Source organism: Acanthochromis polyacanthus, chromosome 21 (assembly GCF_021347895.1).
Source record: "Acanthochromis polyacanthus isolate Apoly-LR-REF ecotype Palm Island chromosome 21, KAUST_Apoly_ChrSc, whole genome shotgun sequence".
Lineage (NCBI taxonomy): Eukaryota > Metazoa > Chordata > Actinopteri > Pomacentridae > Acanthochromis > Acanthochromis polyacanthus.
The window spans coordinates 23,692,547-23,720,198 of record NC_067133.1 but is presented as its reverse complement, the minus strand read 5'-3'; the positions used below and the strand labels follow the sequence as shown (position 1 = coordinate 23,720,198).

At 39.6% G+C, this 27,652-nt stretch overlaps 2 protein-coding genes across 2 annotated transcripts in view; both read left to right on the top strand.

The window, feature by feature from the left end:
- The first annotated feature begins 286 nt into the window (after positions 1-286).
- prrg2 (proline rich Gla (G-carboxyglutamic acid) 2) lies at positions 287-21,620 on the top strand. The gene is given in 8 exon segments (XM_051941516.1): positions 287-307; positions 768-796; positions 893-987; positions 11,248-11,463; positions 12,252-12,323; positions 12,326-12,377; positions 13,326-13,469; positions 21,195-21,620. Coding segments are annotated over 8 exon segments (669 nt in total). The 3' UTR covers positions 21,235-21,620.
- A 740-nt stretch (positions 21,621-22,360) lies between these two features.
- Positions 22,361-27,652, top strand: part of LOC110965694 (proline-rich protein 12-like) — a 46,050-nt gene continuing 40,758 nt past the window's right edge. The window contains exon 1 of the mRNA XM_022214827.2: positions 22,361-22,589. The gene's annotated coding sequence lies outside the window, so the exon portion shown is untranslated. The remainder of the gene's footprint in view (positions 22,590-27,652) is intronic.

The following is a 27,652-nucleotide window of genomic DNA, read 5'->3' as shown; positions in this document are numbered from 1 at the left end:
GAGTATTTTTATGTTGAGAGCTCATGAGTCTCTTTTTTTTATTTATTGAATATTGCTACTAGTCATGCATTCATGAAGCCCCCAGTGCCCTTCTCGCTGATCGATGAAAATGATGCTACCTCGAAGGGATCGGACTCACTCTTTCTTCTGTACAGCCCCATGCCATTTTAAAATCCTTCTCTGAGTATGCATCCTTGTCATAATATCATCCACTGTGCTCGTTAGAAGTGCAACTTAATGAACTTGTGTAAATGAGCAATATCCCTCAGTTTATCTGCTCTTACACATGTCAGTTAAGCGGTTTCAGGTCAGAACAATAGAAGTTTTTGTCTTTTACGTGAAATGTTTCACATTATAACAAAAACAGTATATTGCTATGAAAAGTTTGTTTTAATGTGATAAGCTTATGTTGCAATAACGTGAAATCACACCGTTTTAACATAAAAAAGTATTTTTTATTATTTATAGTGTTGTGAGAGCATTTCTGTGAAACAGCAGTTAAGAGTAATAGAGTAAACAGTGAGCAGACCGACACACAGACAGATTAGTGGAGGTTCCTTCCTTCAACTGGTATGCTGTCAAACAGGTTTGTGATGTGTCATTTCTCAGGGAAAACAGCAACAACACTTTGTGCCCTGGCAGTTATAACACACTTAGCATAAGGAAATTACATTGTAGGTAATATTGCTGCTTCCTGATACTACAAATCCAGAAGAATAAGGGGTGTCCTTACTCCAGAAGGCTTTTACAGATGGTACACACTGCAGCCAAGTTGGGCAACATGGTTGTTGGACGGGTGAGTTTTAAAGGTTAATCTTCAGCATGAGAAGATCGTGTCCAGACGTGCGAGAATACTTTGCACAAAAGGTTTTCATTGTCATTTTCTGTGTAGTTTTTTGCTTCAATGGCAGCCTTTTCAGTGTGTGTATTCCTCTGGTGTCCTTGTTGCACACCGCCACTGCTCTGTCCCCTACAGACACAAAGAAGGTAAGCAACACTCTTCTCACTTAAAGTCAGTTCATACAAAGACACGCTGCACTTACCAAAACAAAAGCTGTCATTATAGGAAATTTGTATCATAACCAAAACTTCAGCATCTTGTATTGTCACAGGTGTACCTCACTTTTATGAATTTGATTATAAGAAGAAAATGAAACCATGGTACTTTTACACAGAGGTGGACAGAGTAGCCAAAAAATCGTACTCAAGTAAGAGTAATGTTACTTCAGAATAATATTGCTCAAGTAGAAGTAAAAAGTAGTCATTCAAAAATTACTCAAGTAGAGTAAAAAAGTATTTGTGGAAAGACTACTCAAGTACTGAAAGTACTGAGTAACTGTTTAGACAACCCACAACATATTTTTTCCCCAACAATTATTTTTCATTCAAAGTAGGTCAAAAGTTTGAGGCAGTTAAGGAACAGGACCATGCCTCAAACACTTCTGTTTTCTGCTCTTACTGGTCAGACATGCTCACCTGCCTTGCACACTTATTAGTTCTAGTGTACCATGCTCACATCTTTCAGAATGCCATATCACCCAACAGCTGTCTGCCATTCTATCAGGCAAAAATTTACTTATTTCTCTTCCGTCGCTACACCATGGACCTCTTGCTCATCATCTGCAAATTTCCCTTCGTGTGACTTGTTAGTCCCTTGAAGATGTGGCATGGGCTAATCAATATTGTATTAGCCATGCCACAAGGACCTGGCTTCGGCAGATCCTGTTCATGCCGTTCAGGAAAACTCGGAAACAACTGCCATAATCAAAGACAGTTGTGACCCTGGGATCACCAAGGGACCATCAGGCAGCTTAACGCACCACTATCACCCCATCGGATCAGTTGTACCTGTTACTCAAAATTCTTCTCACCACTCCTTTTTTTAGGCCACTAATCCAATCTGTACGCCCCTTTCCTTTGCACGAAACCTTCAAAGTTTTTCTCACAGAAGCATCTGTTTAAAAATATGCCTCCTCTTTTGTCCTCCACTCCTATAGGCTTTGAAAGGAGCAGCCAAAGAAATTCAAGACACTGAAAGCTTTAGATTTTCTGCATTATTTTTGATACCATACATGTATACAAGATAGAATTCCAACTTCAGGTACTCCAGTGTAATTTTGACTTGTTGAAACTTAATTTAAGACATTTTAAAAGGACACTGTAGTTGTCTTGATGGAATTAAAGACTATTTAGAATTAGAATTAAATGTAGATATTTCACACTATAATTACAGCATGCCATATTTCTGCTGTAGACATCTATAACGAGAAACCCCACACACATGGATGGCAAAAGCGACAATTAATTTTTTGTCCATCCACCATGTATGGCAACGCTGGAGTCTATCCCAGCTGACACGGGGTGAAAGGCAGTGTACATCCTGTACAGGCTGCCAGTCCAACACAGGGCTGCCACATAGAAACAGACAACCTTGCACGCTTACACTCACATATATGGCCAATTTAGAATCACCAATGAACCTCAGCATGTTTTTGGATTGCGGGAGGAGAATTGCACAGCCATCTCTAAGTCAATGAAATAAATGCAAACTTTCTCACAGAAAGGTACCAGTCAGATGACAGACAATTCTGTAGAAAATACAGGTGTAACCAGGCATGTTATTTGGTCGCGGATCCGCGAAAATTCGCGTATCGAGTATTCAATTTTGAGACCCAACGTGAATCGCCCAAATTCGATGAGAAAAAAAATATAGGGTGTAAGGGGTATAGGGTTGGATCGCACGTAGTTGTCAACAGTGCGCTGGCAAAAGCACAAGTTGGAAACAAGAATGGAGAGCATTATCGAAAGTTAGATGTAGCTGGTGTGCGACATGAGACAAAATACAGCAACAGAGGATGCCAAGCGCTGATAGACCACATGAAAACGAAAAATCATGCCAGGAAATTGTATGAAAGCGCTCTAACCACCAAATGCCCAGCATTTTCACCCGGCGGAAGAGACGCGACAACAGGACCCAAACATACGGGATCAGTAGTGTGTACTTGCAACCATAGACATAATAAAGAGTAGACGCGTCGGCTCGGCTGCGCGCAGCGAGAAATACGGCCGCCCTCTTGGTCCGGTCAGCCGCTCCACTCAGCGCTGTTTGACAGGGCATTTAAATCCATCTTAACTCTGAATATTAACCTGATTTTCACCGTGTTTTTATTTTTATTTTTTGCTGCAAATGTCATACATGTAGCTGTGATACAGGAAAATGGTTCGGCGTATTTTAATATTCATAGCGGGATTAACAGTAATATAATATTCTGATATTAAGCTCGACTGTAGACAGGTATTTTGCAAACACTGTAAACACACACACACACACTAATATATGTTAGAGAAGCAGATAATGGCAGTAAAGTCAATTAGCCTATTTTAATAATTTGAAGAGACAATATATGATTACGCTATATATACATATATAAACAAAATACTGACTAATGAACACATATTTCTATATAAAACAATAGATAGAAGTGATATATCAGAGAAAATGAATATATATAAATCATAGATGGAGTATTAATATAATCAATATATCAGAGAAAATTATTATATAAATCATATATAGACTATCAATATAATTCATACATATATATTAAAAAGATATATCAGAAAATGATAATATAGATATGTATATAGTTTTATATAGAAATGTTCATTAGTCAGTATTTTGTTTATATATGTACATATAGTAACCATATATTGTCTCTTCAAATTATTAAAAATAATTGACTTTACTGCCATTATCTGCTTCTCTAACATATATTAGTGTGTGTGTGTTTACAGTGTTTGCAAAAATACCTGTCTACAGTCGAGCTTAATATCAGAATATTCTATACCTATTATTATTATTATCTATTATTCCCGCTATGAATATTAAAATACGCCGAACCATTTGTCCTGTATCATAGCTACATGTATGATGTTTGCAGCAACAAAAAAACAACAACAAAAAAACAACAACAAAAAAACGCGTGAAAAATCAGTTTAAATTCAGAGTTAAGATGGATTAAATGCGCTGTCAAACAGCGCTGAATGGAGCGGCTGACCGGACCAAGATGGCGACCCCACCGCTCGTCAGCCCAATGGACAGTAGCGGTTCATGTGGCGTCTACTCTTTATTATGTCTATGCTTGCAACAACCCAGTGGCATTGCCCACAAGTTCCTCAACAGAAGAGCTCACTCCCATAGTCGATCGGAAAAGCACACGTATGATGACTTCATGTGGCTCATTCAAATTGAATTCAGTATAAATATTTGGTGTCATCACATTAACATGACGTTGTGCTGTTTTTGGGGGTGCCTAGAAGGTCCCATACAGACATTTTTTTAAGCCTTCATGTTTAAAGAATTCTAGGTGTCAGAGTTCACCAGAATGCACCATTTCAGCCTTTAAATTTCAAAGGTTTCTTGCATGCCAAACCCTCCCCCGGCTCGGTCGCTCCGCTCCCTCGCTTCCAAGGATTCACTTATTTGGTCATTTCCCAATGACATGCCTGTGTAACTTAGCCACAATATAATTCTGGAATAGGCAGAAAAACAGCTTTGAATTGTTTGCCTTTCTATAAACCAATCTTCAGTGTTCCCTCAAAATAGTGACGAGTGACATAGTTGTGGAACCATAGACATTATATACAGACTTCCACCCATAGACTTTATATACAGTCTATGGGTGGAACATGTATGTGCAGGCAGGCGAACATTGATTTAAATGCAGGGTCAACCGTGAAAAACTAAAAGGCTGTCTTACTGCATGATTCAAATCCTCAGATTTTTTTTCAATGCCCTCGGATGCTCTTCGGACGTTGTTGTCGTCGTTTCCCGTAGCAAAGAAAATGGTAACACAGACAGGAAAGAAGGACAAAGCCACATGAAATGTACAGTAACTCATTCCCACATCTTACATTTGGTGAGTCAGACCAGCTGTGAGGTGACAGTACAAGCCCCTTCAGCACCCAGAATTTCACTGCTCTGTTTATATCTGAGGGCTACACAGTGGCGTAGTGGTTAGCACTTTCGCCTTACAGCAAGAAGATCCCTGGTTCGTGTCCCGGCTTTCCTGGGATCTTTCTGCATGGAGTTTGCATGTCCTCCCTGTGCATGCGTGGGTTGGGTTTTCTTCGGGTACTCCGGCTTCCTCCCACAGTCCAAAAATATGCTGAGGTTAAGCGATTATTCTAAATTGGCCGTAGGTGTGAAAGCGAGAGTGATTGTTTGTCTGTATATGTAGCCCTGCGACAGACTGGCGACCTGTCCAGGGTGTCCCCTGCCTTCGCCCGAGTCAGCTGGGATAGGCTCCAGCCCCACCGCGACCCTAGTGAGGATAAAGCGGTGTATAGGATGGATGTTTATATCTGAAACGTTCTTTTAGACTAGAAAGAACAGAATTAGGAATATTTGCAAATTCAGCCTAGCTACGAAGCGTTACAATGCTTTGAAATAGTTCAGCAGTAAGCTAAATATTAGCAATAAGTCTTGTGACCAAGCTATTGGTCTCTTGTTAAATCATGACTGAGAGTCTTTCTGAACTTCTCGTTCATCTGCACAATCACTCACTCAACACTGTCACTCCTACAGCTTTGGTATGTTTTAACTCCCCAGTTCTCCTCCTTGCTCAGAAAGCAGGTCACTCTTTTCACTCACTAACTCAGTGGGTCTCATTAAAATGTTGTGCCTTGTTGATTGCAAGATTATATGTTAAATAAAGCCTGCCCGCAATGGCCAAGCATTCACCCTCGTGCATGTGTAGCATAGCTGACACAGACAAAAATGTTGGGCTGTACACAGTTATCCATAGAGGGGTTTACATGGACTGCAGATGAAGAAATTTGCTCAGATCCCAGCAGACCCTTGCGTACAAATACTATATTATGGTATAGTACTTCTATTCATTTGCAGCTACTTGTGGTTACAGCACGACCTTTAATACTGAACTGGGTTTTACTGGTCACAGTTGATGAAGGAAGCAGTTTTAAGTTCTATCCCCCACAATAGCAATGTTCTGCTCACACTTCTGACACTGGATGCAAGTTTCTCTTTCTGACCAAAAAAACAAAGGACAGTCCACAGTTCTTAAGTTCCTATACTGGTTGCTCCACTTTGAACCAACTTTGTAATTGAAACGTTTCTCATAAAACTGCTTTATTTCCCTGTCCTGTCCCCTTATTCCAGCAATTTCATGCTTTTGTTATAAGCACTGGTATGCCAGAGTCACTCTTCTGTTTCCCTCTTCAGCAACCAGGTTCAGTTAGTGCTGTGTTACAAGTTTACTAGCCTATAGATTTACCTAATTTCATGAATTTCCTCCTTTTACAGCTACTACAGGTAGGCGGCCAGTTGCACATACTGCTTATTTAACCACTTTTCCCCACTGCCTCAAATTGCAGCTTTCAGCTCAGGGTTGCCAGTTCCACAAATTACCTTCCCATTTATTGAACCTGTTCTTCAGCTAAACACTGTCTAATAATTCTCACATTTGGCTGCAAGAGTGGCTCGAAACTGTTCAATTTGTTATTCAAAGCCTTGCGTCAGCTTAATCAATATTCACAAATGCCAAATCTGGTCTATCTCCTCCATGATTTTCTACTTATATCTCCTCCTTCGTCACCTCCAGTTTACAGTGTAACCATCCCAAAGTAGTTTTTATTAAGCTCAGTACCCCCTTGTCACCTCACCTTCACCAACTTAAATTGTGTGATCTTCTACATGACCATCTCCACACCTAGACAACTTTCAACTCTAAACAATTGCTGCTTCTTCCGTAGATTTTTGGGGGTTTATGCCAGAAAGTGGTTCTCTGCTACATGACTGGTGGCGTCCAACCATTTTAGCCATTCACACAATTTACCGAGTAGTCATCACTGGCCTTTTATTGGTAGGAGGAATGATTAAGATCCATTTTTGCACATTATTGGTCCCTCTGCAGTGGAACAGCTTCAACAGTATCTAGCTGTAGTTTTGAGTTCTTTTGTTCAGTCATAACGTGAAGAGATAGATGGTAATTACCTTTCTTGACAGTTTTGGCGAAAGCTCTTGCCTTCATCAGAAGCGTGTCACTGACAGCGTGTGACGTGTCAGCGGGCAGATTTTGACAGCCAGCATTTGCGGCATGCCCGGTAGAGTTGCCAGATTTGCTGGGCCAACCATGCCCACGCCGTAATGGCATATTGTGGTGAGCCCAATGGACCTGACCATCCCACCAGGCATTCCGCAACCCCTGCCGTCCTATTTCATCTGGAGCAGGGTGTCCCAGGTGTGGGAGAGCATGAAGCCCCCCTCGTCCCTGTTCATGGCCCTCTCCACCCGCCTCCTAATCTCCATAGTCTCCTTAATCCAGTGTTTCAATCTGTTTTATTCCGTTCCGATGATTTTTGCCCCGTCCCAGTTCATAACATGATTGTTCCTTTTGCAGTGCTCTGATATTGCAGATTTGAGATTTTCTTGTAGTGCTTTTTCCTTCTGAGATCTTGTGAGTCGTGTTGCTGTTTCCTTTTCGTATTCCTTCTGATGTTCTTTTTTCCTTGTGTGAAATGTTCTCCCTGTGTCCCCGATATATGTGCTATTACAAGAGTTGCATGGTATCTCGAAAATTACGTTGCACTTTTTTTCCTGCTCGATATTGTCTTTTGGGTGCACGAGTAGTTGTCGAAGTTTTACATGTGGTTTTATGGCACTGTGGTCAAGCCAGCCGCCTCTCGTTTCTCCGTAGTCAAACCAGCCGCTCCTACATTTTCAGTGCGCTCTTACCGTCAGCTTATGGTAAATACGCAGCAACTATTTCCGGTTTAAAAAATAAAGCGCTGCATTCGCAGATGTTTTAAGTAACTGACTCAACTTAACTGTTAACTATCGAATTGTACGGCTAATATTTACACTAAATAAATAGCTTGAAGTATAAGAAGCTGAAAACTTGTTTATCTATCTGTCTGTCTGTCTGTCTGTCGGTCTTAAAAATTGTGAATTGAAATAAAAAGTGATGTGTGTCATCCCGGTGATCTATTAGTGTGATAATAAAATAAACCTGAGTCGAAAAGTCACATGATCTGGACCGTAATGAGAAGACATGCTGATATTTACATTAAAAAATGTTTAATTTTTTGCTTTAAAATCTTTTAAGCCAAACTATTTATTATTCTTTGGCGTATGCTGACCAGGTAAGGTAGCATTGCGATTCTGCATTAGTTTGGGGTCAATAAGTCACATGACCTGTGAGCTATTGAGCAAAAAGGCTAATATTTACAGTGAAAAAACTGTTAAAAATCAATAATGACCTGAAATCAAATAAAAATTGGCGTATGTTGACCATCCTTAGTAGCACTATCATTCTGCACTGGTTTGGGGTCAATAAGTCACATGACCTGTGAGCTTTTGAACAAAAAGGCTAATATTTACAGTGAAAAAACTGTTAAAAATCAATAATGTCCTGAAATCAAATATAAATTGGCGTATGTTGACCATCCTTAGTAGCACTATCATTCTGCATTAGTTTGGGGTCAATAAGTCACATGACCTGCGAGCTATTGAGCTAAAAGGCTAATATTTACTGTAAAAAATTAATAAATTCATTAAGTATCCAAATGGAATAAAAAGTGGTGTGTCTTGATCAGTCTGTTTCATACTATAATCCCAAATAGATTTGGAGTCTTTGGGTCACATGACCTGGTAGCTATTGAGCTAAAATGCTAATACTTACTGTAAAAAATTAATAAGAAATTCATAAAGCATTCAAATGTAATAAAACCTGGTGTGTCTTGATCACCTTTTACAGTCCTGTCAATCCTTATTGATTTGGAGTCTCTAGGTCGCATGACCTGGGAGCTATTGAGCCAAAATGCTAATATTTACAGTTAAATATCAATATAAAATATGCAAAGTATCCAGATGGAATAAAAAGTGCTGTGTCTTGATCACTCTATGAGATGCTCTAATCCTGCATAGATTTGGAGTCTCTAGGTCACATGACTTGGGAGCTATTGAGGTAAAATACTAATATTTACATTTTGAAATGAATTAAAAACTCAAAAAATATTAATAATGTCCAAAAGCAATAAAAAAAGTCTGTGTAATAAACCAGGTCTAGATCTATTTAGCCAAAAGATCACATGACCTGGGAGTTATAGAGCTGTAATGCTCATAATTACGGTATAAAATACATGAAAAATTCACAAAACATATTAATTGTGTCCAAATGTTCATTCAATGTTTCTAAGTGTGACAAAGAATCTATGAACTACAAATCCCTATATTTGAGTGCCGTAATGTATCATAACATAATGTAACATAACGTCACGTCAGGTCTTTGCTCTTCCTTTTTCTGCCTTTTTTCAAACGACCCATCGCACAACTCTGACTCCGAATGGTGTTCTGGATATTGAGCAGCACGTGTGTTACGGGCTCAGTCGATCGGATACTTATTTCATTGATAATTAAAGGTTAACTTACATGAGGCAGAAAAAGCAGAGCAAAGACCTGACGTAATGCAGAATGATAGTGCTACTAAGGATGGTCAACATATGCCAATTTTTATTTGATTTCAGGTCATTATTGATTTTTAACAGTTTTTAAACTGTAAATATTAGCCTTTTTGCTCAATAGCTCGCAGGTCATGTAACGTATTGACCCCAAACCAGTGCAGAATGATAGTGCTACTAAGGATGGTCAACATACGCCCAATTTTATTTGATTTCAGGTCATTATTGACTTTTAACAGTTTTTACAGTAAATTTAGCCTTTTTGCTCAATAGCTCACAGGTCATGTGACTTATTGACCCCAAACTAATGCAGAATCGCAATGCTACCTTACCTTGGTCAGCATACGCCAAAGATAATAATAGTTTGGCTTAAAAGATTTTTAAAACAAAAAAAATTAAACATTTTTTTACATAAATATCAGCATGTCTTCTCATTACGGTCCAGTCATGTGACTTTCGACTCAGGTTTATTTATTATCACACTAATAGATCACCGGGATGACACACATCACTTTTTATTTCAATTCACAATTTTTAAGACCGGCAGAAGACAGACGACAGAAGATAAACAAGTTTTGCTTCTTTATACTTCAAGTTATTTATTTAGTGTAAATATTAGCCGTACAATTCGATAGTTAACAGTTGAGTCAGTTACTTAAACATCGCTGTATATACATCTGCGAATGCAGCGCTTTATTTTTTAAACCGGAAATAGTTGCTGCGTATCGGTCGTGCATTTACCGTAAGCTGACGATAAGAGCGCACTGAAAATGTAGGAGCGGCTGACTTGACTATGGAGAAACGACAGGCGGCTGGCTTGACCGCAGTTTTTATGGCGGTGCTTATGTTGTGTTTTTTCATGGTTCGCTGGATGGGTTTGGTTATCCAAATTGCCCGTAGGTGTGAATGTTCGTCTGTATATGTAGCCCTGCGACAGACTGGCGACCTGACCCAGGGTGTCCCCTGCCTTCGCCCGAGTCAGCTGGGATAGGCTCCAGCACCCCCGCGACCCTAGTGAGGATAAAGCGGTGTATAGAGAATGGATGGATATAAATAATTGTGTGTTCATCATTGATGATGTGGTCCTTGCTCATGATTTTTTTTTTTAAATGAAATCTTTAGTTATTTGAAATTTAAATCTCAACATATCTGTCATTACAAAGCCATGTTCCATTCAGATCTTACTGATAATTGGGGTTTGGTCATATAGCATGCATATTATTTTTCAGGTTCTGCATTGCAACTAAAAGATATCTCTTTGTGAAAGTTAAAGGATATAATAGGTTGACATTTTGCTCTCCGATGTTAGCAAAAATACACTGAAATTAGTTTACGTCACCTTTCACACATTCATTTTCTCCTCAGGCTATTTTACCATTTGTTTTTATTATTATTTTATCGTAATCATACTTTAAAATACTGACTGACTTTTTCTAATTTTTTTAAGTGGCCCACAAGCTTTGAAATGGTAATCATCTGAGATCTATGAAGGCAACACATTCAGTTAATTTGCCTAACTAACCCTGTTTCAATATTGTCAGACTTCTCTGCTTTGTGTCACGGGCCCAAGTCCAGTAGTCCCTAGTGTATGCTTTTTTTTTTTTTTTACTTGCAAAGATATAGTTACATTCTTGAGTTGAAACAATTGATGCTATTTCCTGACTGTACTGAATTTCTTGGTAATATTTTCATATCAGGTCACAGTGTATGAGGATTGTTGTTGAACTTCACTATATTTTCTGAGTAAAAATGCCATTCATCCTGCAGGAACCCCAGTGTTTGTGGAAGAGCAGCCAGCAGCATCATTCCTGTCTCGCTCACTGCTCTATAACAGCTGGGACTTTGAGCTGGTTGTAGCTGACAATCTGGAGAGGGAGTGCTTGGAAGAGCAGTGCACCTATGAGGAGGCCAGAGAGTTTTTTGAGGATAACACTCAGACGGTAATGCTGGTGGTGGTGACTGTCACTACACTGATCAGTTTAAGTACAACATCCTCCAGCTTTTTTAATTTACCTGAATAGACATGAGTGTCAAGAATTTTGTTGAAGACACTCTCCTTAGAGTGGAAGAAACAACAACAATTAACAATAACTTTCCAAAATACTGAAACATTGTATTTCTGTTAACACGAAAAGCATTTAGTTGGTTTGGGAAATAGTCTTGAGGAGGATTCTTTTACTGAAGCTACCTAATTCAATCTTTTTTTGCTTATATTTTTAGGAATTATTTTGGGCCGAATATGTCGACAATCAAGGTAGTACTTTTAAAGATTAATATTTTCCATTATTGTATTCTGTTAGCCTAAGTATTGGGCTCATTCATCTGAGTGGAGTGTTTTCACAGTGAAATATATGTGTGTGACAATACATGCATTCGTGCATTATAATCAGCATAGTACTTCCAAATTGCTCATGTTTTGTTTATTATATCTAATTGGTTAACGATATACTCCCTATGTTTGTTGTATTATTTACTGCTCCAAATCCCCAGCTGTTCTCCTGAATATAATGACTGTCAGCAGATGACATCTCATTCTTACCATGCTGCAAGGACCGAGAATTTACAGCGTAACATACTGTGTTGCATGGAGATGTGAAAAAGAAATAATTTGGTGCAGTTGCATTTTTACACTGATTGTTTCATTGATGACAAATGCACATTAAGCACACAGAATACAGGTATGATTGGAGTCATAGCTGTGGGATGAGTGACTGACTAGCTTACTGACTAGTTTGAGACTGTGATTGCTGTAATGATGTTTGTCTCTGAAGCAAATTCACCAGAGGGATGTGTCAGGCTGGTGCTGGGAATTCTGGCTGTATTAGTGTCTGCTGTTATTGCCACGTGTTGGGGATCTACTGCTACAAAGCCAAGAACAAGATGGACAGAGTCAGCCAGTAATTCCTCTGATGTGGAAATTGTTGGATTTTTTTTTTTACCAAGCTAACTTATAGATATGGAACAAAATGGTGACTGTGGTCCATTAAGCCCTCAACAAACACATAGCTCAAACTGTTACATGCCATGAAATTTGGGGATGGAGGCTTATGTCTCAAGAAATAAATTTTATGTCTCAGTAAATGCCTGAACCATTGTCTAACCCTAACAAATCTTCTCAGTGAGAATGTTTTTGAGAACAAATCAACACATTTACTGAAATTCCTATACTTTAAGAATGAATATTATGTTAGTCTCTAGAGACTGCTACAGTGTTGGAGAAGGTTAAATGCCCTACAGAGATACCTGGGGGTTTGGTACATTCATCTTAGCTTGTACAGCAAGAAGACAGTCAGTGAACAAGAAGAAAATGCAACTATCCTCCAGGAGAAAAGCCAGTGTTTCGCAGCATGACGCTGTCTGATTCCCGGGTTTGCTTCTCTAACAAAGTAATTTTACACATTTGACACTGCTGAGTCAAAATCTAAATTTCTTTGTAGATTTTCTTAGATATTTATCTGTGGCTATTTTGAACAAAGCCTATGGAAATACCTAATTTCCAGTATTCTAATGTTAACATATCCTCAACTTATTCAAAACCCTGTATTCATCCAGCATACAATTTCTTTAATGTGCTTGACCAACTATTCTTTTCACTATGCAGAGAAGACGTTGTCGAAGTAAACGAAACAAAAACAAATATTTATTTTTTCATCATTTACAATTGCAATATATTAATGAAAACTCAGAGAGTAAGTCTGAGTCTAACCTACTGCCAAGTGATCAGGAGGGTAACAGTGTAATAATTGCCCATTTACAAACACATTCATGTTTGCAATACTCTTGATTAGCTATAGATGAACTAAACTGGCTTTGATTTCTGTATGTTGTCCTGCATGCTGCTCTAGAGCTCCAGTGAGAATGGCAACAGATTTACGTCCAGCCCCAGAAATGGTGCCCTTGTCTGGGATCACTGCCCCGGGTCTGCCCAGCTACAATGAGGCTCTGAGTCGCAGTGGGCAGCATGATGCCCCGCCACCACCTTATTCAGGGTAAGGAGATGCTCCATTATGCATGTATATTTTACATGGATCCAGGCCAGTCTTGACTGTGGTCCACAATCCTAAAACCTGCAAAAAGAAGGGCACATGTGAGGTGCATTTTAGAACCATACTGAAAAAGAAACAGATTGATTTTTCCAAGTTGTAACAAGTTTAACCCGATTAAACAGAAGCACATATATATATATATATATATATATATAATATAATACCGACCACTCATTCTTCCAGCATTTGACCAGCGCACAAGTAAAAAAAAAAAAAAAAAGTGTGTGTGTTGTGTGTGTGTGGGGGGGGATGGGGTGCAATTCCTCTGCAACTTGAGGCAACACCTTTGACCAATCACACTTGAAGCACTTTTGCACTTACTACAGTTTTCCTTATTCGAATTCTGTTTTGTTTGTACTTGCTTGGACAAAAGCGTCGGCTAAATGAAATTGTTAAGATGTAAATAAAACTCATTCACATACTGAGCCATAGAGCCACATATCCCAATAAACAAAAATCTGTTGTACCTACTTAGTAAATTAGAGTATCTTCAACAATACTAATGAATCAGAATCAATCAGCAAGTGAAAAAACTGAAACCTCTCCAGCTTTATAAATAAATCAGTCCGCACTAGCCGATTCAATTGAATGAATTGAATTGAATTCATTTCAATTCAAGTTTATTTTATATAGCACCAGTTACAATTCAGATTGTCTAAAGACGCTTACAGAATCCATATGCCTGAACCCCAAGCAAGCCCTAACCGACAGTGGCAAGAAATCTCCTGTTATGATTTACAGACAGGCTAAGGTGCAGGAAATGAGCAACAGACAGTGAGTGCGTTTGAAAGGGTTTATTAACAGAACCAAAATACCATTAGCAAAAGCTCAGTAACTCAGAAATTCCATAACCAGTGAACAACTAAAAGCAGAGGCACAAGTGGCTGAGACACTCTAATTCGGAGACAAAGTAAACTATTGCTGAACTGAAAACGAAGAGCTAGACGAATTAATTAGCTAGGAGAGCAAAAACTCCAATTCTGAGACGGAGCACACTGTGCTGAAACTAAGTACAAAGAGTTAGACAATTAGACTTAGCTATGGAGAACTAAAATGGAGTGCTCGGACTGGGCTCAGGGCTGGCAGGTGAGGATCTCAGGGGAATGCGGCTTGGTAGGTAGGTGCAGAGAGAGAGCCTGATGGAGGAGGCGTCTTCAGCAAGGCAGCAGAGGCAGAGGTTGTACCGGTAAGCAGGCTGGTCAGGAGGAATCCAAACCTGGAAGTGAGTAGAAAGTCAGAGTATAAGTTGGCCACACGAGGAACAACCTCGTGAGCATGAGAGGCATTACAAGTTGTGCAACGATCCGGCACTGGGAGACGAAGAGTCTGGCTTATATTGTGGTGAAGAGGGCTTGATTGGATGCACTCTCCACCTGCACCTGATACTTAGAATGAGCGCACTGCCGCTGTCAGCCTCCCTTAAGATCCTGGAGAGGAGGGAGAGGAGAAGAGAGGGAGAGGAGAGAAGAACTAACCAGGCCCGGCTACTGCCAGCCTGACATCTCCCTTTTATCAGGACGAAACCTTGAACAGAACCCGACTCATATGGGGGACCCATCTGCGCTGGCCGGCTGGGTTAGAGGACGGAAGAGCTAGAGTGAGTGAGGGAGTGCAAGGGAGAGGGATGGGAGAAGAGGGACATGGAGGACAAGAAACACATAACACACACTGGGGATACATGCATGATAACAATAAATAGTTATACAAACAAAGCACAAGCCAACATTGAAACTGATTTATAAGTTTACTCTTATGGTTGTAAGGTTGCATAAATCTTACATATATAGCTGTAGTAAGATGTAAACAGTGTGTAGATGGCATATCAAGTACAGTGAGGGTGATGCAGAGTAACTGATGGAAATGGACAGCTGGAAGCAGTGGGCTGGAGGAAAGTCAGCAGCAGCATCCCACAGTGGATATGATGGAGATTAAGCCAGTGGAGGGACAGCAACCACAGATCAGAAGCATCCAGCTCTGAGCCCAAGGACACTTGAAGAAAAGACACAGGGGGAACAAAGTGAACGCAATGCAATAATGTTTTTAGTAAATACACAGGTGATGAGAGAAGGGCTCAGTGGATCGAGAGAGATCTCCCAGCAGCCAAGGCCTATAGCAACCTAATCTGAGCATAACTAAGGGATCCGAGAAGAAGTCAGTTGTGCCCTGCACATGCGGATCCCAACTGACCGCCTCAGGGTCACCCGAGTCCACCCTAACTATGAGCTTTGTCAAAAAGAAATGTTTAAGCCTGGTCTTAAAAATAGAGAGTGGTGCCCACCTCCTGAAACCCAAACTGGGAACTGGTTTCCACAGGAGAGGTGCCTGATACTGAAGGCCTGCCTCCCATTCTACTTTAGAAATTCTGGGAACTGCAAGTAAGCCTGCCAATATGAGAGCTAAGAGTTCGCTAGGATAGTATGGTACTGTAAGGTCTTTAAGATACGATGGAGATTGGCTGCTAAGAGCTTGTATGTCAGGAGAAGGATTTTAAGTTCTATTCTAGATTTCACAGGAAGTCATGAAGAGAAGCCAATATAGGAGAAATATGAGCTCTCTTGCTAACTAGTGTTAATGCTCTCGCTGCAGCGTTTTGGATCAACTGTAGGTTTTCAGAGAGGTATTGGGACATCCTGATCAAGTCAAGCCTAGATGTAACAAATGTATGGACTAGTTTTTCCACATCACTCTGAGACAGAATGTTGATGATCTTTACAGTATTTCTCAGGTGAAAGAAATAAGTCCTACAGACTTGTTTTGTGTGTGAGTTAAAGGGCATGTCCTAGTCAAAAAATAACTCAGAGGTTCCTTACAGTAGTACTGGAGACCAAAGAAATGCCATCCAGAGTAACTATCTGCTTTGAAAGCGAGTTTCTGAGATGTTTGGGCCAAATACATGACTTCAGTCTTGTCTGAATTGAGTTGCAAGAAACTACAGGTCACCAGGTCTTTATGCCCTTAAGACAATCTTGCAGTCTGGCTAGCTGATTAGTTTCATCTGGCTTCATAGATAAATACAACTGAGTGTCATCAGCATAACAATAACAGATAACCACAAAACTTTTTTCAAAGGTAATTTGTTTTTCAGATACAATATTTTCTTCCATAACTAGTAAAAAATATACATTGTTGCTCAAAATGTTGGTTACAAGCAGTTTCATGGAAAATTGCAGTTATGGTTGCATAAAGACAACAATTCTTGCATAATACAGTACCATTTGTGTTTGAATACACAATAATGTGTTTATTGCTATTTCATCAGAAATGTGCAACAAGAATTAATTTATATCTAATACTTTGACTGGATCACAAGTGCTAAAAAATCATACTATAAAACAAACAATTTATTGACTCGATCAAATTGCTAAGAAGAAAAGCACTCCGAGAGTGTAGTACTCCGCCAAGGCTGCTCAGTTGTTTATCATTTCTGATGAATAAGTCCCGATAAGTCTGTAGTGGTCGATGTGTAGTAGAATTGCAATCATGTGATTGTCAGCAGGCAGCTGATGTAGCGTTCACTTTTGTCATAGTTACAGTGACACTGTGCCACTATCTCACATTGATACAGAAATCTTTATCAAATCCGTGTATCCAGACTATAACCGGGCATCACTGCCAACATCTGATCAGATGGTCCTTGTGTCATTTCTGACCTTCACTGAAAAATTTTGACCAAATCCATTATTTCATTTTTTAGTAATGTGCGCATTTCAGAAAGACAGATTAACAGATGAAAGGACAACATACGACAATTGTCACATAATTCTGCCAAGGTTCCTTGGCCATAGTAATAAGTCTTCTGAGTGATACTAAATTAAAACAATTGAATATTTAATGTATTGGCAAAAGTTCTTATAGGACACTAAACCGTTAATAATGTGTATGGCCTCCCCTTGCTTGTAAGATTGCTGCCGATCTGCAGCGCACATTCTTCCCTATTGTGTAATGTGCATTTGGGAAGTTGGGGCTCATTCCTTCTTAAAAACTGGTCAAGTTCACAAGGATTAGCTGGCTGTGGGCTTCTGGCAGAAACTGCACACCCAAGAGCATCCCCACAAATGCTCAGTGGGATTAATGTCAGGTGAGCATGCCAGTTTAAGTTTTAAGTTTTAGTTTATTGAAGGGGGACAATACAATTTCATAAAACATGTGATACACATGATTAAAAAAAGCCAGGAATTAGTCAGAAGGCTATTTTTCATCTGTAGTCCCCTGGCCATAATGTAAAAAAGCAGTAACATACATCTACAAGAGAAAAAACATGGTTAGACACTTGATAGGCACTAATGCAACAAATAACATATACATAACAAACTGTTAAGAGAGCACACGACACACAATACCTATATAATAATATATAGGTGTAATTGTAACACTTACTATACAATTAAGAGAGAATGATACATCACAACATATCACAACATAACATTTGATCACAACATCAAAACATCACAACAGACTTGGCTTTAGTGTTGGCAGCTGTAGGTGTTGATAAGCCACATTTTCAATTTTTTGTGAAGACCTTGTATGTGTAAGCAGTTTAACCTCCTCAGGGTACTGTGTTCCACTGACTAGCACTCCTCACTGACCAGGCCGACTTACTGAAAGTGCTCCTGCGCAGAGGAATGGAACAGTCACCTCTGATAGAGCCTCGAGTGACACGCTCAGAGCTGTTTCTTTGTCTGATGAACTCTGCTAGAGGATCTGGATCCAAACCATGCAATGCTTTATAAGTCAAATTTAAATCTGCAAATGTGTGAAGACTGTCCCAGTGTAAAAGACTGTATTTTTTAATAAATTGCACAGTGATGATAGTGCCTAGGTTTTTTATCCATAACTTTCATTGCTTTTTATACAAAACTTCCAACGTTTTTTTTGCACTCTGACCAGCCTGGGACCAGCTGGCTTAAGCAAAGTTGAAGTGACTGAAAATCATTGAATGCATGTACATTTTTGCAGCTTCAGTTGACATTTAATTTCGAATGCCATGAAAATTTGCGAGATTTAACCTGATTTTTTTCACATTGTCGATATGGGCTTTAAAGGAAAGCTGTGAATCTATTATTAACCCAAGATATTATATTGGCTGACAATTTGTATTTTTTCTCCATTAACATGTATGTCAGGGTCAGGTGATATTCACACTATTTATTTGGTGAAATACATGCCTACAGTTTTAGAAATGTTAGCTGTAGACAGCACTTCTGCAACCGAGTTGTGACAAAGGATATTGTTTTAATAAGTTTAGCAGCAACAGTGTCTTTGGAGCGGACCATGGACAAAGAAAACCGTGTTGTCTGCATACATTAAGCATTCAGCATAAGACGAACAGTGGGCAAATCATTGATATAAAGACTAATAAAAGGGGCCTAATATTGATCCCTGAGGACTCTGGAGGTTAGCTTAAGAGAATCATATCCGCAGTTGTTAACTGATACAAATTGTGTTTGATCTTGCAAGATATGATTCAATCCAGCTCACAGCGTTGTGAGAGAAGTTAAATTTTGAGAGCTTGGTAGAAGAACAGAGTGATCTACTGTATCGAATGCTTTCCTGAGGTCCAAAAACACCGCCCATACAACTCCACTTTTAATCGAGAAGGATTTTATTTCTCAGTGAAGAGGCATGTCGCCATTTCAGTAGAATGGCTGGATCTGAAACCAAACTGCATGGCATGGAGAGAGGGGGAACTGCTGTTAAGTGATGGAACAATCTGCTCTGCCACCCATTTTTGTGCAATTTTGGAAATGGCCAGAAGAATGCTTATGGTTGGTAGTTATGCAGAGAAGTTGAGTCACCGGATTTAAAAACAGGGGTGACATAGCAGATTTTTGGGCCTTTGGAAAGTGACCAGATGAAACTGAAGATTAATGATTGAGGCAATAGGGGTGGTGGAAAGCTGAACCTAGATCTTTGAGCATGTTTCGTGTCCAGTCCAAAAACATCTTTTGTTTAAGATGTTTTGAGTACTGAATTAATCGATAACTTTGATCTCAGGAATATTTGTAATGTTAAAGGACTGCGTTCCAGACAATGCAGGGTATTCCTTCCTTTGTTTACTGTAAACTTAGAGATTTCTGACACAGATTCAATGAAGTAGTTGTTAAAAGCACCAATCATCACTTGAGGTTCCGTCAGGATGTTTCCATTTAATTGAATTTGCATTAGTTTTGTTTAGTTTTTTGGGGAATCACCCAATAGTTTTTTCAATATTATTCCAGGTTATTTTAGAATTTCCCCTTGCACTATTCAAAACAGTAATAAGAAAGTTCAGCTTTAGATTTTCTTATTTCTTTCACTGCCTATTTCTCAATGAAATGAAATGGTGTCCTGTTATGTCCTGATTTGACTGATAACTTCAAGAGTAATCTCGTTCTTTCATCAGTTTCAAAATAGATTTTTTAATCAAGGAAGGTCATTCTTCCTAGCTTTGAGTTTAAATATCTGTGTAAATTGTATTATAATTTGTTGTATTTTGTGGAGAAATTTAGAACAATCCTCATTAAAATTTTTGCCAGCGAGTAATTCATCCCAGTTTACTCTTGGATTGAATCTTGGAATTTTGTTTCCTGTTTTGGTACCCTATAGATTCAGTGGTGGCCAAGGGTTTGAAGTGCTTTTTATTTTAATTTTCTTGTGACCATATAAGATTGTGATCAGACAATCCTGTGAGCATACTGTATGACTTCAAGATCCTTTCTGGCCTACTAGTAAAAGCTAGATCAATCTGAGTGCTGGTGGAGTTTGTAATTCTCGTAGGCCCATTAATTACCTGGGCCTATCCATATCATCCCATAACCTTTATCAATTTTTTTCCTAACTTGTTAACTTACCAATTAACATTTAGGTCATTCACTATTATCACCTCGTTTGTAAGATTGAATGTTTTCAATAAAATTTCCAGCTTTTCATAAAAATCTACATTCGATGAAGGAGGCCTATAACAACTACAAGAATAAAAGACATTTGCTGTGACAAGGAAAGAGGTTAGTCCAAGAAATTCTAATCCATTCTCATCTGTAACACGCATCTCATTACAATTAAAGTGTCCTTGGCATAAATCATGACGCCTCCTCCCTTGGAACTCTGTCTGTCTAAAATGGTTCTTTGCAACAATTCACCCATGTTTACAAGATGGAACAACATTTTGACAAACTGTGTGTAATTGGATGTTGGTTAAGCAGTACTCTTGTTCTGTCTTCAACTAGTTCTTGTGAAGCAAGTGAACAGCCCTTCAGAATGATGTCTGGCTTTTCCTAAACATATTAATGACAAACAATTAAAGCAGCTAACAAAGGTCTGACATTGGTCAGCCACAATATCAAAAGCAAGGAGAGAAATACTACACCAGTTAAGAAGTACGTAATTATTTCAGAAAATAACGTGATCCATTAATTTTTTCTGAACATCTCTTATTGATGAATTTAACTTCTTTGCATTGCCCATCTATTTTTTTTATTACTGCAGTGCCTATTATGGTAGATGTTTGTCATTAGATAGATGCAGCTTGGATATTTCACCATCATGTTTTTTTTTTCCATAAAAACACCAGCAGCCCTCTCTATGTGATGCTTGAGCCCTTCTCTAGAAACAAAAATGGTTGGACCTTCATGGATCACACTACCATGCAGAAGAATGTTTACAAAGATTCTTCTTCTCTTTTGACCACAGGGGTGCGCCATCAGAGCCTGCTGATCCTGGAGAGGAATGAGACTGCTGGCAGAACCACTTTAAAATGCCTGATGGGCTATGGTGGTTTGAGTGACTTTTAATTAATGCTTGGTTTTTTAATACATTGTGTTTATGAGTGATATTAAAACACAAATCCTGGCTGGACACTGCTGACCATATGATGTGCATATTGACTTGCCTGTAGCATGTTCATTACACACATGAGGCATTAAGTGGGCGCAGCTGAGGGTGGGGTTCATTTTTGATGGTTGTACTGTACACCCCAACTGTGCTGTGTACACTGGAGCAGGGGCGAAAAAAAATACATTTATAAAAGATGTTGGTTGTTCAAAAAAATCGGGCTATATGTATATATAAAACTATAATAAATGAGAGGAATTATGTATTCCACCTGCCATTCTATAATTTCTTGTAATTTGTCAACCTAATGGAGTATATGTGTGTTCACTTGGATCGGGAGTATGTCAGACATGTTGCAACTTGTGTGTTTGCTATTTATCATGTCAGTTCATTACAGAAAGATACAAACTGGCTACAGAAGCTGAGGTCCTTCATTAGATTCATTTTCTACAGTCCTCTACCATGTTAGAACACTACAACACACCGCTTTGCCGTGCATGACAAATTGTGTGTGTGTTGTGTGTGTGTGTTGTGTGTGTGTGTGTGTGTGTGTGAGAGAGAGAGGATAGAGAGAGCGAGAAGAGAGAGGGATTAGAGAGAGAGAGAGAGAGAAGAGAGAGAGAGAGATGAGAGAGAGAGAGAGAGAGAGAGAAGGATGGTGGCGGGCGGTGGTAGTTGTTGTTGTTGTGTGTGTGTGTGTGTTGTGTGTGTGTGTGTGTGGTGTGTGTGTGTGTTGTGTGTGTGTGTGTGTGTTATTAGGTGGGAGGGGGAGGGGCGCCAGTCCAGTCATTCCTCTTAAAAATGGCGTCTTGTGAACAAAATGAGGGAAAATAGCTTTACCGTGGTTGTGAGCAGCAGCAGAGCAGCTGTCGGCGCTGGATGAATGTGAAATAGCTTCGCTTATTAAAGCTGCTAAAGAACGTTGAGCATCTGTTTCTGCGGCCCATCAGCTTAGCACAGGAGACAATAGACAGTGAAATATATGGGGAGAGGGAGGGAGGAGTGCTCCTGGCTGCTGTGACTCCCCCCTCCTCCTCTCACTCCTTCTCTCCCATTCCTCCCAGTCTACAGGCTCGTCAAGCAGAGAAATAAACAGAATCGAGCTCTGAGAAGACATTCCTCCCTCCCCTCCCCCTCACTATTTGTCCATCTTCATCCTGCCCTTTCTTTCATGGAGAGGAATTATCCCGCTGCAGGCTTCGGAGATATAGGGGCTGGGACAGGATGGAGTTACGACAGATCGGCCAAAGCAAGGTAAGCTTCGGTGGCGAAAGCATGGGAAACCCATAATGCTGTTGTGGGTGCACCAGTGGGCCTTCACTGGCTCTAACAATGCCATGGCATAACACTGCCTGCGCCTCTGCATTGAGCCAGGCTGCATGGTATGCTACATGGTCACCAGGCTCAGGTACAGCCAGTCGTATTGTCATTAGCGGGAGGGGAGGGGTATGGGGGGCTGTCTCTAACTAAAATGCATGGAATGCGATGGAAGGTTAATAGTGATATGGAGACGGAGGAGAGGGGAGAAACGAAGGGGGATGGGTTGCTGAAAGCCGAGTCTGTTATTGTTAAAAAAAAAAAAAAAAAAAAAGAAGAAGAAAGATTACTTATCGGTTCCAGGACTGCATCGTCTCCGGTACACCTCTCTGGCTTTAGACTAACGAATGCATGACAGGTCCTGATCGCAGGTTGAACAGCAAGGTTGATTGCCACAGTATTAATTGGCTGCAAGTCTTCAAATCAAAGCAGTGGGACGCGCAGATCTACAGCAAGTAAAGAGAAATCAAGCCGTGAAATCCATAAGGCAGAAACAAGTGTGTGCAAATAAAATGATGAACTAAATACAGAGTAATCGCTTTATTAATTTGAAACGTGTGTCCCTATTCAAAACGGGGAAACTAAAACGTTGCTAATCGTGCGTAGCAGTAGCTGAATTTGGTTCTTAATGAGTAAAATGTGTGTGGTGCTAAAAAAAATTTGCTGGACTGTAACGTTAATAAAGATGTTCTTATTAGTAAACATTACTTACAATAATACAATGATATCACGTGACTGTCACCCAATTAAACATCAGCTAATTAAAGTTAACATTTGGGACGCAAACCTAAGATTAGATTAGCATTGAGGCAATACTGTTAACATTAAGCAGCTTTCAGCCCGGTCAGGCTACATTTTAGCGATCTTGAACATTATCCAGCATCTGACAGCAAATGCATCAGAAGCATGGAGGCCGCAGCCAGCTCCCTCGTGCTCCCATCACACTGGCTTGTCAAGACGGCGGACGAAAAAATACAGCTTTTAAATGCAAACAGATTTAGTAATTCGCCCGTATCTATGTCGCTACTCTTAAAAATGAATGTCATAGTGCTTGTCATTTAAACGGCCGTTTTGTCGGATATCAGAATGAAGTGCGGCCTCGAGTCCTGCTAAAGTTAACAAGCTCCCGTTAGCTTTGCTCCATGTTAGCGGTCGCCTTGACAACCACATCAGTCTATCTCCAGACTCAGTGGATTTCATTTCTGGGGCCTCAGTAGTCTGTTAGGAATGGTGCATTCCCACACATTCATACAGTTGCTCAATTTATTGCTTTATTCAGAAATGTGGAAAAAAATGAGTTAGACAAACAATTTCAGTAAAAGACAAACAAAAAACGACAAGAGCAACAAGTCAGTGGAGCTCGAAAATGAAAACCCGACCCATAAATGCCATTTTTTCTCTCGTGCACAGTGCCGTTCTTTATACCATGAACAAACAAACAAAAATGTTAAAAGTGCTGCTTTTTGTGTCCTGCTGAGGTTGATGGTGAGCTACTGCAGTTGAAATACACATTGCATGTCCTTGTTCTCAGTTGTACTTAATGGTCTCACCCAGCTCAGGCTGTTCCAAGTAATTTGTCACAAACCTCTATCATTTATTTATTTAATCAGGAAGTCTCTTAAGATTAAAATCTGTTTTTGAGGGAAATCTGGTCAAGATTGCACACTTTCATAAATAACAATTATACAACTGAACATGGCAACATTTGACACACGACAAGCTTTGAACTCTTCCAGGGAAACAAGTGTCCATACATACAGTAATAATGTAGTTAGTAGGGTATAGTGTGGACAATACATACAGGGAGGTCTTTTGGTTGTCTCTTTTTATATGTTAATTTTATAGCTGTATAGATGAATGTGTAAGAGATCAAATAAACATTCACAGATCATCATGCTCACACTTACACCTGCAGCCAAATTAGAATCACAAGTTAATGTACCATGCATGTTTTTGAACGTGAGAGTAAGGCCAGATGACGCAGAAGTAAATAGGCACAGGGAGAGCATGCCAACTCCACACAGAACAATTATAGCATGTTTGAACTAAAGACATCTTGTTGTAAAGCAACAGTGCGAAGTGTGCATGAACATTTTATAAATATAAATTAATTAGTGTATCTAAAGTGTAATGGAATTTTAGTCTTGCTTTGTCTTAAAACAATAATTAAAATAATTAAATGTAGTTTATTCTTTAGGATTTCTGCTACTTGCAGTGTGCTCTCTGACACCTATGACGATCTATACCTTATCAGCAATTTGAAGCATCTATCTGCTAGACATCAGTATATTCTTTTTTGTGAGTTACATTCATCGCTTTCTCTACAGTGATTTTTTTGTAGTATTCTTTACATAGTTCACACAGAAGCAGTTTATCAGAGCTAAACTGTTGTACCATATAATATTTAATTGCTTAAACACAATATGCATTCACTGACCACATCTGTGGTCACTGCCAACCTCAACAACAAGAGTTTTGCACATGTGTATACTGCTGTAAAAGTTGTTCATAGTATGTTGAATACAACTATATTCATTTACAGTAGACAACAATTTGCCTATATGCAATTTATTTGATGGAAAGCGCTTTATAAATAAAATTATTGTTATTATTATTATTGTTGTTTTATGAAGAGAAACATTTTTATTGGGCTATGCTAACAGCTACCCTCTGGCAAATAGAAATGACTATGAACAACAAAGCTGCTTACCATTCTAGCTGAGGGCCTCACCCCCCCCCCCCCCCCCCCCCCCCCCCCCCCCCCCCCCCCCCCCCCCCCCCCCCCCCCCCCCCCCCCCCCCCCCCCCCCCCCCCGCAACAACACACACACACACAAGCGAAGCTCAGTTGCCTTCTGCCTGTAGATATGTAACTTCGCAGGTTGCTGTTTCCAAGAAACGAATATAAAGTCTTAAGGGACACAGATTGGCCACAGGCATGTCAGACTTGTTGGTGGCTTTATAAATATTACCCTATTAAATTGTTGGTATGCCACTAATGTGTATTTATTTTGGGATCACTGGGAATTTTATATAGGTATGTGGAATAAACAATACACACCAATAATGGAGAATAGGCAATTCTCTGCTGTGATGTTGTCTGTTTTCATAAAGCACCAACTACTTGCTTCCTGTTATGAAATTTCCAGTATTAGGTCGCTTGTGTTAGTGTTGTCATATTGGGAGACAGATGTTGTCAGAGCTAATGAAACATGTCAGAAGTTTTTTTGGTTGCATAACTGCATTCAAAATGGCGGGATCACATGCAATGCTGAGCTGTGTATTGGTGAAAAGAACTGGTGTGGAGACTTTTGATGTAAACTCAATATTGATAAATAATTATAGTAATGGTACAAATACCATGCAAATCCTATTCTGAATTCATAAGAAATGGACAGTAGTACGAAAGAAAATGGTGCACCTGCCTCAGTGCCATTCAGATAAAACCGTGGTTGTTTTATGTCCGCCTGTCCCCCCAGAACAACAATCGCCATACAGAGCCAATGCTGGAGCAGTTTAACTGCACTACTTAAAAATATTTAAGGGAACACTTTAATCTCACGTAATTTTGTTCTCAAATATCACCCAGTGTGTATCAATAATTGGACAGTGGAAAACAGAATTATGATCCTACTGAGGGGGGCATTCACAGTCATTTACACTTCCTAACTGGTCAGATCAATATCCCAGAAGTTTATACTGTGATGATTCAGTGTTCCCTATTTTTTAAACAGTATATTAGAGATTACATATACTTAAGTGTCATTTTTTTCTTAACATGAAATTTGAAAATATGATCATTTTAGTTTATGTTTCCATCGTAAAGAGCAATTTTGTATTTCAATGTTTTACAGTGAAAATTAGATTCTTGACCCAAAATCTTTTTTTTCCTCACTTCATCACAGTGTAATGTACAATATGTGTCTGTCAGTAAACATCACACCACAGGACCATACTTATGCCCACTGCCTAGTCAATATGTTCATTGAATGAATCCAAAGTGCTCCTTCAAAAAGGCACTTGCTCCTATTTCCTTCCAGACACCATATTTGATTTTTGTATAGCCCTTTCTATGTATGTCCACTGCTGTTTGGATCAATCGGACTCCTCCTTAGTTCAGCTCATGTATGTCTGTTACTAGTCTCTTATAATTGTAGAACCTTGGCAGACATGTGCTCTTGATCACTGGGTGTAAATGTCACTGCAGGTGTTTCTTTACAAGTCTAAGTCTTTCTTTGATGCCCAGCAATTTCAAAAAGTTGCTTTTTCTACCCTTGAGTCTGGCTAAAATTCTCTCTGAGCATATTGTAAAAAAATAATTTAATCAATATTAAAAATGAGAAAGCATCTTCCCCCAATAGTATCATCATCACTGAAATGTGAACATGGTTTTGTAGCTCTTGTCTGTTATACTATACTAGAGGCTTGCACCTGATCACTACTCAAATGAGAGGTTGGCCAATTTTAAAAACATAATTGCTTATTAACAGCAGTATTATATAAATAAATAATTTCAAAAGTGTGACAGTTGCACACCAAGCTATAAAAGTCCTGAGAAAAATATCATGGTAAATGGTCTGTATTTATATAGTGCTTTACAATACCTGCAAGGTACCCATAGCGCTTTTACAAGATACGTCACATCACCCTTTCACACACTGATGGCGGAAGCTGCCACGCAAGCGCGCTAACCACGACCCTCAGTATGGCGTCAAATTTGGGTCAAAAGTTCGCCTCGCGCAACACTCTCTCGCGCGCGCGAAACACGTACCCCGCAGCGACGCGAAAAAAAAGTCTCCACGGGCACAAAAAACACTCTGCGTGCGCGTGGCAATGTCTCCCGCCGCATGAGGAGCCTCTTACGCGCATGGAGACATTGCTACTCGTCCGTGGAATTATCCGTGGAGCTCTGATTTACGCTGCGCGGGGAGAAGACTTTTGACCCTTTGTGGGCGGATACCAGTTGCATTACCACAAACCTCCCACATGATTGGCTGTCTG